We start from the raw sequence: 12,334 nt of genomic DNA, 5'->3' as shown, positions 1-12,334 counted from the left end.
GGGTGATTATAGCATGTTTAAGATTTATATTTATTAACTTGACCACTTATATGGTGGAAGACTTTCATAAGCCAACCAAGGTGGGTTGACCCCGTGACCCGATCTGGTAAACTGGACAGACCGACCATTTTATGTCCTACAAGGTTTGTTTTTAATATGCTCAGAGGACCATATTGTGTGTATCCTCAATAAGATACAATAGGACCATTTACTCAGTACTTTGACATAAATAGAAGAAGAAATGCATTGCTTACCCTGCTGTGAAGCTGAATTAATGTAGTCTTGGGAGGAGGAACATGTATGGTTAGAGCCAAATCCGATACACCGTTACTTCACCGATGGAAATTTAGTGATTGGAGTTGCATGGTCTGAGCATCCTGAGTTCATCTCTCAGTTCCTGGCATTGCTTGGCATAAATATATTTTTCTAGTATCATAAAGAGTCTAATTCGTAGTCATGTATCGTGACAAATTGCAGATATGTTTGTAAAAAATTTCATCAGTCCTTGAGAGGATATACTGTTAATATCACGATGTACGTTATCTTGATGAGTGTTGCTATTTTGGTTGGGGGCATCAAAGCTATGTAGGATCACAGTTGTAGTTTTACAGTTCATCTATTACAATTATAGTACTAAATCTCGACTCGAAAGGCCAATTTGGTCAGACCGAAATTTCATTGAAGTATTGTATTTTTTTTTATGAGTTTTGCTTGGCCATTTAGGGGTCCCAAATGCACCCCTTTAACGCAGCACAAGTGTTCCACTTAACAGAATTTGTAAATTTCATTCTCATCTTCCTAATCTTTCTATCAAAACCAATCGTTCCACTTCATAGAATTTGTAAATTCCATTCTCTATCAAAACCAATCTAGAAAATAAACTGAAGAGTCTAACACTTCATTAATAACACTGATTTGAATTTCATCATATTATTTCTATATTTCTTCTACTCTATGTAGTTATATGGGTTATCTTGAATTTTGTATAGAAAAAATCTTCTATGAATTGAAAGAGGTCTTCCAAACTTCAATTATTGGATTGGTATTCCTGTTCCATTCTATAAATAAATACTTGCTTCTTCAAGGCAAAGATTCCAGTCAAGACGTGCAAGGACCCTATTTCCAAGTGAGACCAATGACACTGAACTGATGATAGAGAAGGATCCCTAATATTTAGGTTCTCTGCTGTAAAACACAATAAAGGAAAACGATAATGAACAGACTGAACCCGGTCTGAATCCCCCTCGAATTTGATTTTCTTGCCAGTTTTCATTGGAGAATGAAATCTCAGATTCTGCCTCCCCCACTTCCGCCACCGTAGCGAAGATGTATTCTAGTTCCCATCAAAGCCGCTCCTCAAAAAAGACTCCTCCTCTGTATGAGGAATACTAAACAATGTTGAATGAACACTTGTACAGTTGCAAGACGTGTGGAACGGACGATGAAAAAGTTAAGGTTTTGCTCAGAAACCACCGGCAGTGGGACCCACGCCGCCACCACCAGCGGAGGAAGCAGCGGCGCCACCGGTGACGGTGGAATCTTCTTTGGGAGCTACGTCATCAGCATCATTGTCATCATCATCATCATTCTTGAATTGCTTGCCGAGGATGAAGGATGTAGGGCCCACCATGGAAGGCGTGGGTTCTTGGTCGAGAGCGGCGGAGACGGAATTGTTGGAAGAGCCTCTAATGGAGATGGCTACGGCGGAGAAATTGGCAGGTGTAGTTCCGGTACTAGTTGCGGCAATGATGGACGGTTCAGCCTGGCGGAGAAGCCATTCTATGGTCTGACCGTCCGATTTGTGGCCCAACTCACGAGTTAGTTGGAAGACCCGAGCAAACCAGAGATTTCACGGCTGAAGCTTTGAATGACCCCTCTTTCACCATATAAAGTTCCTTCAAAGCATTAGTCTCTCTTGATTCTTAGTAAGAACACTACTGCCTCCTGCACCACCACTAGTTCTTATGCATCGCAATTTTGTATATAGTCCAGCTAGATTTTCGTTAAAATTTGCAAGGTTTCGTCTTTGTCCCCGATCGAAGCACAATAATACAAGATCCGTCAGCCCTGGGATTAATTTGTGGCAAGAGTGAGAGATACATCGTTACAAAAATGTAAATAAATGTAAATGTGGATGCCTTTTGGAAGAGAAGACAAACAAAACATTATAACATAACAAGTGGTTCCATAATGTTAAAGACTTTGAGCAATATGATCTCAATAGGGTTGGAAAATAACCAAACGAAATCTTTGTGACATTTAATTTGGTCACTCTCTCAAGATAAGTTTGATAGCAGAGAATACATCAGCTAATGACATGAATGTTCATCAACTGCTCTTACGTTTTCCATTCAACCCAAGTTTAGCTAAAGAAAAGATATTTTAGAGACTCTATATCAAGGGTTTGATGTTGACTTCAACAAAAAAAAGAGGGAGGTCACCATTGGCATTGCATGGGTTTCCTTATTTTTATCATGGTTTTTAAGTGTATCAATTTAATTGAAATTTATACTTACATAGGAGGAAGTACTAGTCTTGATATTTCTCCCATTGAATCGTGAAGAAACTCTAATTTTCCGGGTGGGTTTCTGACTTGGTTATTAATGTTTGGGATAACTGCCGTGCTCACTCCTTCCTTTCAAACCGGGTTCAGTTATGACCCAACCAATACAAATTTAGTTGCAAAGTAATGTTTAGAGAAATGGACGAATAGTGATTTCGCTCTGGAAGCCAAATCCCAGGAAAACCAATCTGAAGTACAAATGATGGGCTCAGTTTTGGGTCCATATAAGGCCCAAAGCTGGTAGCTACGTTCTGTTAGAAATATTTAGTTTTTGGGGGAAATTTTGTACTTTTGTTTTTAAAAGTAATAGATGTTACTCTATCATAGAATGAGGGTAATGCGGTCCAAGTTTGGTATATAGCAAGCTGATTAAGTAATGAATAGTAATTTCTAATTTGAGGACATGCAGTTTAGTAAGAGTTTTATTCTGGTTTTATTTTTTTGTTTTGGAGTCCTATTAGTAATTGTAATAAATAATCACCTATAGTTTTCTGTCCAGGAGTGTGGCCTACGCAAGCACTCCCATTTGTCTATCTCTCTCCTCATTAAGGGGAAAATGTTCTTTTCATATGGGGAGCAGAGAGATAGACTCATGGGAGTGTTGTTATAGGCCAGGACAAAGTTCTTTTTCCCAAGAAAATAACATGAGCTACTCATTACCCTATTTAACTGGTAAAAGAAAACATAAGCTACTCATTATGCCCTATATAACTGGTAATAAATAAATTACATAGATGAGCAACTGAAAGGATCTTAACCTTTAAAAATTATAACAGTTATCGCATTGAGGTTAAATGAAAAGCTAAGATGGCTACAGCTACAACTGTAACTGAAAAAAACAACCAGTCCTTTTCATGTTAAATGTTAAAACTGAGCTAAGAAAGTTTTTGTTTTGGCTTTGTTTTTCGGACCGCTCAAACAACTGGTGGTTCGTAGGATCGGTATACCTTATTAAACAGTATTGATAAAGAGCGCGGGTGTGCCAGAGTCTTCAAGGCTCAATGTAAGAGAAGTTTACACTTCTGGCTTCTATCAGGTTATGTGGATTACCCTCCTGCCTCAATTGCTCCAAGGACTTAAAAAATAAATACCAAATTACAATGATCCTAGGAAAAAGGGAAATCACAAAAAAATGATAGTGGGGGGTAAGAAATCGAAATCCTCTATTGATTCCTGGTAAGAGTACATTCAAAGGAAGCACCATTGTTATAGAGAATTACAAAAGAATTTGATAGGGGGAAGAAAAAAGGAATAATCACAAGGATCTGGGGAAGGAGATAGTTTACACTAAGAAAATGTAAATGTAGAAATAAAATATAAATGAAGTTGTAGGCTTGTTTCTTGATCGAGAGATCTCTTTTTCTTCTTTGTCCTAAAAAACATTCAAATTATAAATGAAACAGTGTAATTTTTTATTTTCTAGTAAAATTTTTTTTCTAAACAGTTTACGCCACAATAAATATAACATAATTTTAAAGTATTATTTTTAAGCATGATATAAAATGAATCAACATAATCGTTATTGACAACAAATGTTATTGGATAAACGAAAGAAAGAAACATATCCTTAAAACTGACACACAAATAAATCTTAACATACTAAATCATCAAACACTATTTTATACGTACATTTTTTTTTTGGGGGTAAACTATACTTACCATAGTATTATTGGTTTTCTCCGATGTCTCATTATTATTCACAACTTTACTGGCCACATCTATAAAATCACATGATATTTTAAAAGGTCATGGTATTTATAGCTGAAAAGTTCCTGCTAAAGGGGGAGAGGATTGAGAAGTTAATACATGCTTATTTGATGAAACTAAATCATGAGGAACCTCTCTTCGTTCTCATATGAAATGAATGACTATAATTGTCCAATCAAAATGAATATGATTTAGATTTCTAGAAACTAAAAAGTGGGTCATTGTGGGAGACAATAATAACTCAGCAAGCTGACAAGTGACATAGTTGACGCTCATATAATAACTCCGTCAGCTCCCAGTTTCTCCAACCTGGCTCCTGGCCTAGCTTCAGAATTTTGAGTTTTCACAGATTGGGCTGCGCTAGATAGTGCCTTGTACTCTAGCTTCTATTATTCTATTTATGCATAAGATTAGTTGTAACCGTGAAAAAGCAATGGCTTCAGTTCGGTTGCAGGAAAATGCAAGTATTTTCTTATGAAGTGAAATATTTTAGAGGAAATTAGGAAATTTTATTTTTGGTATTTGATTGTAAGGAAAATGCAAATATTTAATAAGGAAGTAAAATATATTTTACAAGAAATACAAATATATATATTTTTTCATTTTCTTTTATTTCCTCTGTCCCATTTACCCCTTATTTGAGAAAAGATTTTATTATTTTTATGATTGAAATTTAAACTAGAGCCAATCCTTGCTAAATAGTACAATCCCTCATCCTCTTGCCTCATTCTATTTTTTATTTATTTCCCTCTCTCTCTCCTTCACAAAGGCCAACACCAACTAAAGGGGAATGGAGAAGAGAGAGAAAACATGGAAGAGAGGAAGAGAAAGCCAAATCGTAGTCTTCTCTCTCCACTTTTCTGTCTTTTATAAATTCGGTTGCCCACATAAAGTGGGCTTCCTTATTTGTGTGTATTTAGGATTCTAAAACTCAATAGGAAGAAAGAATGCTATATGGGTACGTGCATTGTGCTATCCTTATGCTTAGATATAGGAGCGTGAAATGATCATCGCACCCTATAGAAAGGCAAAAAATCCTAGGGGTGCGACAGTCATTAATAAGGCCTCTATATCTGAGTGCAGGGGCAGTGCATCGCACACATCCAAATAGTGTTCTCTTCACACAATAAAGCTGTGTGAATAGAAAAAGGCTTGAATTGGGAGAGTCTTCATTAATACTCTTCACATAATTAAATTGTGTCTAGGGATGTGGTTCTTGAACCAAACCACATCAAACTAGGGCACTGACTCAACTGAGGATCTTATTAGATTCCAAGAGAAAATGGAGGAGAAGCACCCAGAGTGCCAGAGTGGGATGGAAGCATATAAGGACGAAGATACCTTTTTATAAGTTTATAAATCATATCAAATGTCTAGTCAAAGAAGGTGGAAGAGCCATTATCCAACTTGCATTTGATAATCAAAGCTACCAAATGTCTATACTTCAGTATCTTACGCCAAGACCAAGAAACATCTAGGAGATAGACGACTGTCCAAATAAAATCCTCTTTAAGATATATGTAATACATTCAATCAACCCATAGACTCCTATTCTTAGACATCAATTTCCAGATGAGGTTCAAAATTATTACAAGATTCACATTTTGATCATTTTCAAACCAAATATTCACAAACCAACAAATAGAAATTAAAGAAGAAGAGTATGGACTAGCTAGAATAGCTTATGCTACATTTGGACCGTGCCTTAAACCAGGTTTTCCCTAAATTCAAAGAAGAAGAGCAAACCTGGTCAATGATCAGAACTTTGAGTCTGTCGAAAGGGTTTGAATTAAGAGCATTGAAAATTAGATGGAGACGGGTAGATTGGTACACTACCACGCATTTCACGTTCGACAAATTTGCACAGATTCTTGGCATACGGTTTCTGAACCTCAAGGAAGAGCTTCCAACCACGTCTCCTAGTCTCCTCAACCAGAAGATCCTCCAGTTTCACATAATCCACTTCATTAGCTGACATAATCCAGGAAAAAATGAAATCCTGACATGATACCATCACATTTCTTAAAAACTGATTAATTGAAGTATTGGGGAGAAGTAACCCTAAAATTGGAAAGACCTTTGGACTTGGAGATTCTCTCTGGGCAGATTCTGAGGTTGAGTTTCGATCTAGGGATTTATTAAACTCAATCCGGGTATTCTGCTCGACGGTGAGACTGGAAGGAGAGTCGCTTCGGAGACCACCGTCGTTGGTCTTATCAGGTTCACTGGTAGAGGTGTGGCAGAGAACGGAGATGATGGGTTTGGAAGGTAGGGTTTCAGCGGATGGAAGGACCTTCAATCGCTTTGCGGGTTGGAAGAACTCCATTGTATCGCACGATGGTACAGCAGCGCTGCAGTGCACAGCAGCGGATAAAAATTCCCCTCCCTCCCTAAATTGATTGACTATGAATGATGGGAAAATAGCCTCGAAAGTCAAAACTGGATAATGGGCCTAGGAGACTTGTTTGCATTACCCAGTACCCTCCGGGTTCTTCCCGATCCCATTTATGTGGGGAGGGTAATTGGGAGTCTGGGATTATTCTTTCCCGGTTCCAGTTCAAGGGGGAAAGCCTAATTAGGATCCAGTTCCATTTAATAATGGGACAATTTGGTTTGATTTCGATTATGTAACGATTCTAAAATCAAATATTTGTATGAAATTCTTAAATATACAAATAATTTCTCAAAGATCCAACTAATTGATTATATATTCTTACGAAGAAAATATTCAAACGTTAGTTCCTAAGCAGACAAACGCTCAACGAAGCCCATAATTTATACTTCCAAATCATTAATACCAAATCAAATTCAAATCTCAAATTATTCAAATAAACATCTTTTGTATCCACGTTAACATCTTTTATATTAATTGTAATTTATCATATAAGTTAGGGGAAATCTGTGTAAGTCGTGTATGTCAGACAGTGAGAGGGCGGTGTGAGAGGGGACACGATTGTGCATGCTTACACGGTCGTGTATGAAAACTTCCCCTATAAATTATAACTACTAATTATTAACTATTAATTCTATCCAAAAAAAAAAAAAAACTATTAATTAATCCTAAATGATTAATTTAAAGCATGTTAAACTAGTTTTAGCGGTTCGGTTCTAGTCGGCCCTCATTGAACTCGTTACCTGTCTCAGAACAATCTCATCCCATTTTATAATCAATCCTTAATTCAGCTCCCAAAACTATCACATTTAATAATGGAACGGTTGCGGGGTGGGCTGGTAATTGTTATATTTGTTTCCCTGGTTGTTAACGGTATATTGGTTTATGATTCTATCGGTTTCAAATTCTGAGATCCAAATCGTTTCTCCAAGGCGGCAATTGCAGACCCAAACGACTCCTCTGCGAAGCAGGGCGTCCAATTGGCTCTGTAAGTTACCATCAATTGCAGTTTCCGTCGCTGGTTCTCTGTTCGTTGCCGAATTTTTTTTGGTTAAACCCCGGATTATCTTCCGCCTTGCTATTTCAATCCAAGGTAGAAGACCAAATCCTCCCCCATTATCTTCATTATTCCAACTGTCTTTTAATTTATGTTAATTCCAAGTTTGTTAGGAAGTTCTTATAAAACTTCAAATATTTATTGTTTTGCACTAGTGTTTGTGATTTGAGTTATTTAACACTTGGGGTTTGGCCGTAAGCGATCTCATCGAGGTTTTCGAACCCTGGATCCAGATCAATACATGTTTGCTAGGGTTCACAAACCCCTATAGGGTTTTACTATGTTCTTAAAATACCCTCCCGTGGTGAGCATATTGCTGATGTGTTGGTTGTAGCAGAGATAACTCAGCATTCCTCCTCTCCCTAACCCCTCCCCCACCCCCAAAAAAAAATCTTCTTCTTCTCAGTCTGTGGAGAATTGTATAAGAATACGTATTCCCATTATTTAATTGGATAGTATTCAGGTCAGAGTGTGGTGCACACAATAATGTTTGGGATTGTAGATTCAGTGATATACTTGCAATTACAGTTAAAACTAGATCATTTAAATCGGATGAGATCATGAAGTCTTGGTTGCCATGGGACAGGGTTATTCCAAGATTAGTGAGTTGTGTTACTTCTTTATTACTTTGCTGCAATATTTCTTATTTGTCTTCTATAACTACTTTATTGTTGTTCTTGTTTTTCATTGATATTGATGTTGAATTCAAGCAATTAAGTTCTGTTGTTATAATCACTATTAATTGGTAAGAAGATTGGAACTTATCTATATTTTAGCTGCTGAAGTTCTTTTTTCTTACCTCTTGCTAGAAGGTATCATCCTGTCATTCCTGTGTAACAACATAGTGGCTATTGCTGAGGAGTTGAAACGTGGAAAGACAGATAATGATGAAGACAATGGGGTGAAAGAGGAAGAGATTTGGTCCATACTCCCAGATGACATTTTATGGATAACCAAGAAAGGCTAAATTTTGTTCAGAACTTGTGTGTGGCTGCTGTGTGGAAGAATTGGTGGTTTGCATCTTCAATTTGTTCCAACATTACCTCCACCACCAGGTTCTTATTGAGAATACATACACAATATGGTCCTCCTGAACATATTAAAAACAAACGTCGGAGGACATAAAATGGTCGGTCCTCTTGGATTGGGTCAATAGGTTGGCCGTCCAGTTTACCAGATCTGGTCGTGGGGTCAATCCACTTGTAAACATGCTATAATCACCCTCCTTGGAATAAACCCTGCTTCATTCTCTCTTAGTCAGAGTCTCTTTTCCGCTCTCTAATTTGTTCTCTTCGCTTTCTAATCTGATTTTCTTGCCCGTTTTCATCGGAGAACAAGATGTCAGATTCTGCCTTCTCACCAACGCCTCTATGGATCATGCGAAGATGTGTTCTAGTTCCGATCAAAGTCGTTCCTCGCTCTGAGGAGAAAGAAGACAAAGACTCCTCTATATGAGGAATATGAAACAATGCTGAATGAGGACTTATACTGTTGCAAGACTTGTGGAATGGACGATGAAAAAGTTGAAGCGTTTGGTTATCCAAGAACATGAATTGCAAAAGAGGGTGATCGAGTACAAGTGTATTATCTTCTTTTTCTAATCTGATTTTTTTGGCGTTTTCCAATTTCTTGCATCTTGGTCATCCGAGGTCCAAACATCACTGCCCAACCCAAGTTAATGTTGGAGTTGGAGAGATCACATTTATGGACTTGAGATTGGCCCCAATTCATATTGCATCTGGGCAAACATTTTCATCCTTATACGAGCTGCACAAAAATTTTAAAATAAAATAAAATATAAAGAACTGTACTAAATAATTGTGCTAAACACTATTTAATTTGGTTTTAGAAAGATTTTTATGGTTGCAACTTGCAAGTACACGTATTGGTGCTTAAAAAAAACAGAAACGTTACAAGTTCATTGATGGTTATTAGCCTTAATGAGAATGAAGAGCTAAAGGGACCTTTATGACCCAACCAATACAAATTTAGTTGCTGAAACATACCAAAGAATACCTAAATGTTGCAAAGTAATGCTTAAAAAAATAGGCGAATAAATCTTAGCATACTAAATCATCGAACACTATTTTATATTTATATTTTTTTTGATAAACTGTACTTACTTATATTACTACTTACTCATTTTATATTTATACTTTTTTTCGGTAAACCATACTTATAGTACTATTGGTTTTCTCCAATGTCTCATTATTATCTACAACTTTATTGGCCCCATCTATAGTATCACATGATATTTTAAAAGGCCATGGTATTTATAGTTGAAAAGTTCATGCTAAAGGGGGGAGAATTGAGAAGCTAATACATGCTTACTTGATGAAACTATATCATGAGTAACCTCTCTTCGTTCTCATATCAAATGAATGACTACAATTGTCCAACCAAAAAGAATATGATTAAGATTACTAGAAACTAAAAAGTGAGTCATTGTGGGAGACAATAATAACTCAGCAAGCTAATAAGTATTATATTAGGCCATATTATTTATCATTTATCTATTCAAATAAACATCTTCCATATTAATGTTAATTATCATGTAAGTTATAACTACTAACAATTAACTATTAATTAATCCTAAATGATTAATTTAAGTATGTTAAACTAGTTTTAGTGGTTTGGTTCTAGTCAGCCCTCATTGAACCAGTTGGGAAACCGTCTTCTAAATAGGGATGTAAATGAATAGCCGAAATCCATTTTCGTATCCGTATTTGTATCTTTATAGCACTATCCGAATCTGTCCGAAAGCTAAATGGATACGGATACAGATAGGCTATAGCTATCCGAAAAGCTATATTTACATGTAAACAGATAAAATATCCGATCTGTATCCGTGACCGTATCCATTTAGCACTATCCGAATCCGTCCGAAAGCTAATCAGATGCAGATGCGGATATAGCACTATCCTAGTCGAATCCGATCCGTTTACATCCCTACCTCTAAATGAGGACTCTTTTTCTCCAAATCTCTTTATAACCAACCTGAGTGACAGAGGTAAAAGTGGAGATGATACTAGCATAAACTCAAAAAATGACAAGTTGTATATCATAAATACAAAATAATAGTACTCAAACTTGGCCATGCTCAATAAGTCTATGGTCATACACAAAATTTCAAAACTGCCATTATCAATGCAATATTACAAGCATCTATCACATAAAATTCTCATAGGATAGTAAGGACCAAATATAAATAACATAATCACCAAAAACATGCAAATACCTAAACTATGGCTATAAGTTGTATTACAAAATACCTTGACTTCCAAGATTTCTCACACCTCGTACAGTCACCACAAAGAAAAGTCTCTAAATTCTCCTAGCTTCTAAAGTACATCAAAATTCTATGGTTAGAATTTTGGGATATTACATGAAGTCTCGTATTTGGTGGAAATAACTTGATATGGGTAGCACCGACCGGTCATGCTCAGGCCATTGAAACCCACCCTAATGATAAAAATGATGTGTAGCAAGATGTAATGAAATCTTATATGCTAAGATCCCCCTCTATATCTCAACCATTAGAGAGGAGAGAGAAGTATTAAAATCCTCTGCAGTACAGTTGGGGTGGCAGTGCACATCCGTCGGCACAGCAGAAGCCATGTGTGCTACCTGCCCTTTGTTGTGCCATCGGATGTGCACCGCCACCCCGCCGGTACTGTAGAGAATCCTGGTCTAGGGAGAGATGGTGTCTAGTGGTGGAGAGGTGGGGTTGCAGAAAAAGTTTATCATCAAGGTGGCTGGTGAGAGAGGTTGATCATCAAGTAGATGCAAAAATTAATTGTAAGGATAATAAATGTAGAAGTGTTCCATTTGTTCAAACATGAGATGATACACACAATTATAATTCAAAGTTCAAAATCTTACCAAAATTTCGGAAATTTCAGAGATTTCGTTGGGTTCAAGACAAGATGGTAGGTCGAAATGAAAAAATGCACTAATTCAGAAATTTTAGTCTAAAAAATGCATCATTTTGTTGCATTTCGTTTCAAAATTTCGCTCATTTCGGCATTTTGCACCCCTAAATGGCCAAGCAAAACTCATAGAAAAAATACAATGTTTCGACAAAATTTCAGTGAAGTAACCATGCATGTTCCTCCTCCAAGTCCTCCCAAGACTATGTTAATTGAGCTTCACAGTAGGGTAAGCAATGCATTTCTTCCCCTATTAGCATAACGAAGAGATATAAATCGCACTTAAGCAGCTTATTACAACTTCTAGACCAAAGACTGAAATAATTATATAAGAAAACATAGAAAACAAATAACTTAGTGGATATATAGAAACATCACGGCACCATGATCTTCGGATAGAAGGTTGTGAGATTATATATCCACTATTGCAAGTTACAAAAATCCTATAATCCAATAACTTAAGATTATAACAGGCATTTTAATAAAATATAGAACATGAATGTTACAAACTACACTCATAATATGGAACATTTGCTACAATGTAGGAAGAGTGCATAATAACAAAAAGGGAAAATATTCTCTACATTGGGATGCAAGATGTGCTCTGACACATTGGGTGTGGATGAAATGACCGGACTGCCTCCCTCCCTTGAATGATCGAAATGACGTGCACTTCCTGCTCCATG

The 12,334-nt window shown here is 36.7% G+C and overlaps 1 protein-coding gene across 1 annotated transcript; it reads right to left on the bottom strand.

Annotated features, from left to right (window-relative positions):
• Positions 1-1,462: 1,462 nt before the first annotated feature.
• Positions 1,463-1,840, bottom strand: LOC122645115 (transcription factor TCP7-like; the record flags this gene model as incomplete). The annotated part of the gene is made up of 1 exon (XM_043838461.1): positions 1,463-1,840. A coding segment is annotated over one exon (378 nt), but the record flags the coding sequence as incomplete, so codon positions are not given.
• Positions 1,841-12,334: the final 10,494 nt, after the last annotated feature.

The sequence above is a fragment of the Telopea speciosissima genome, chromosome 11, assembly GCF_018873765.1.
Source record: "Telopea speciosissima isolate NSW1024214 ecotype Mountain lineage chromosome 11, Tspe_v1, whole genome shotgun sequence".
In the NCBI taxonomy this organism is placed as follows: Eukaryota; Viridiplantae; Streptophyta; class Magnoliopsida; order Proteales; family Proteaceae; genus Telopea; species Telopea speciosissima.
This window is presented reverse-complemented; position numbering and strand designations above follow the sequence as displayed.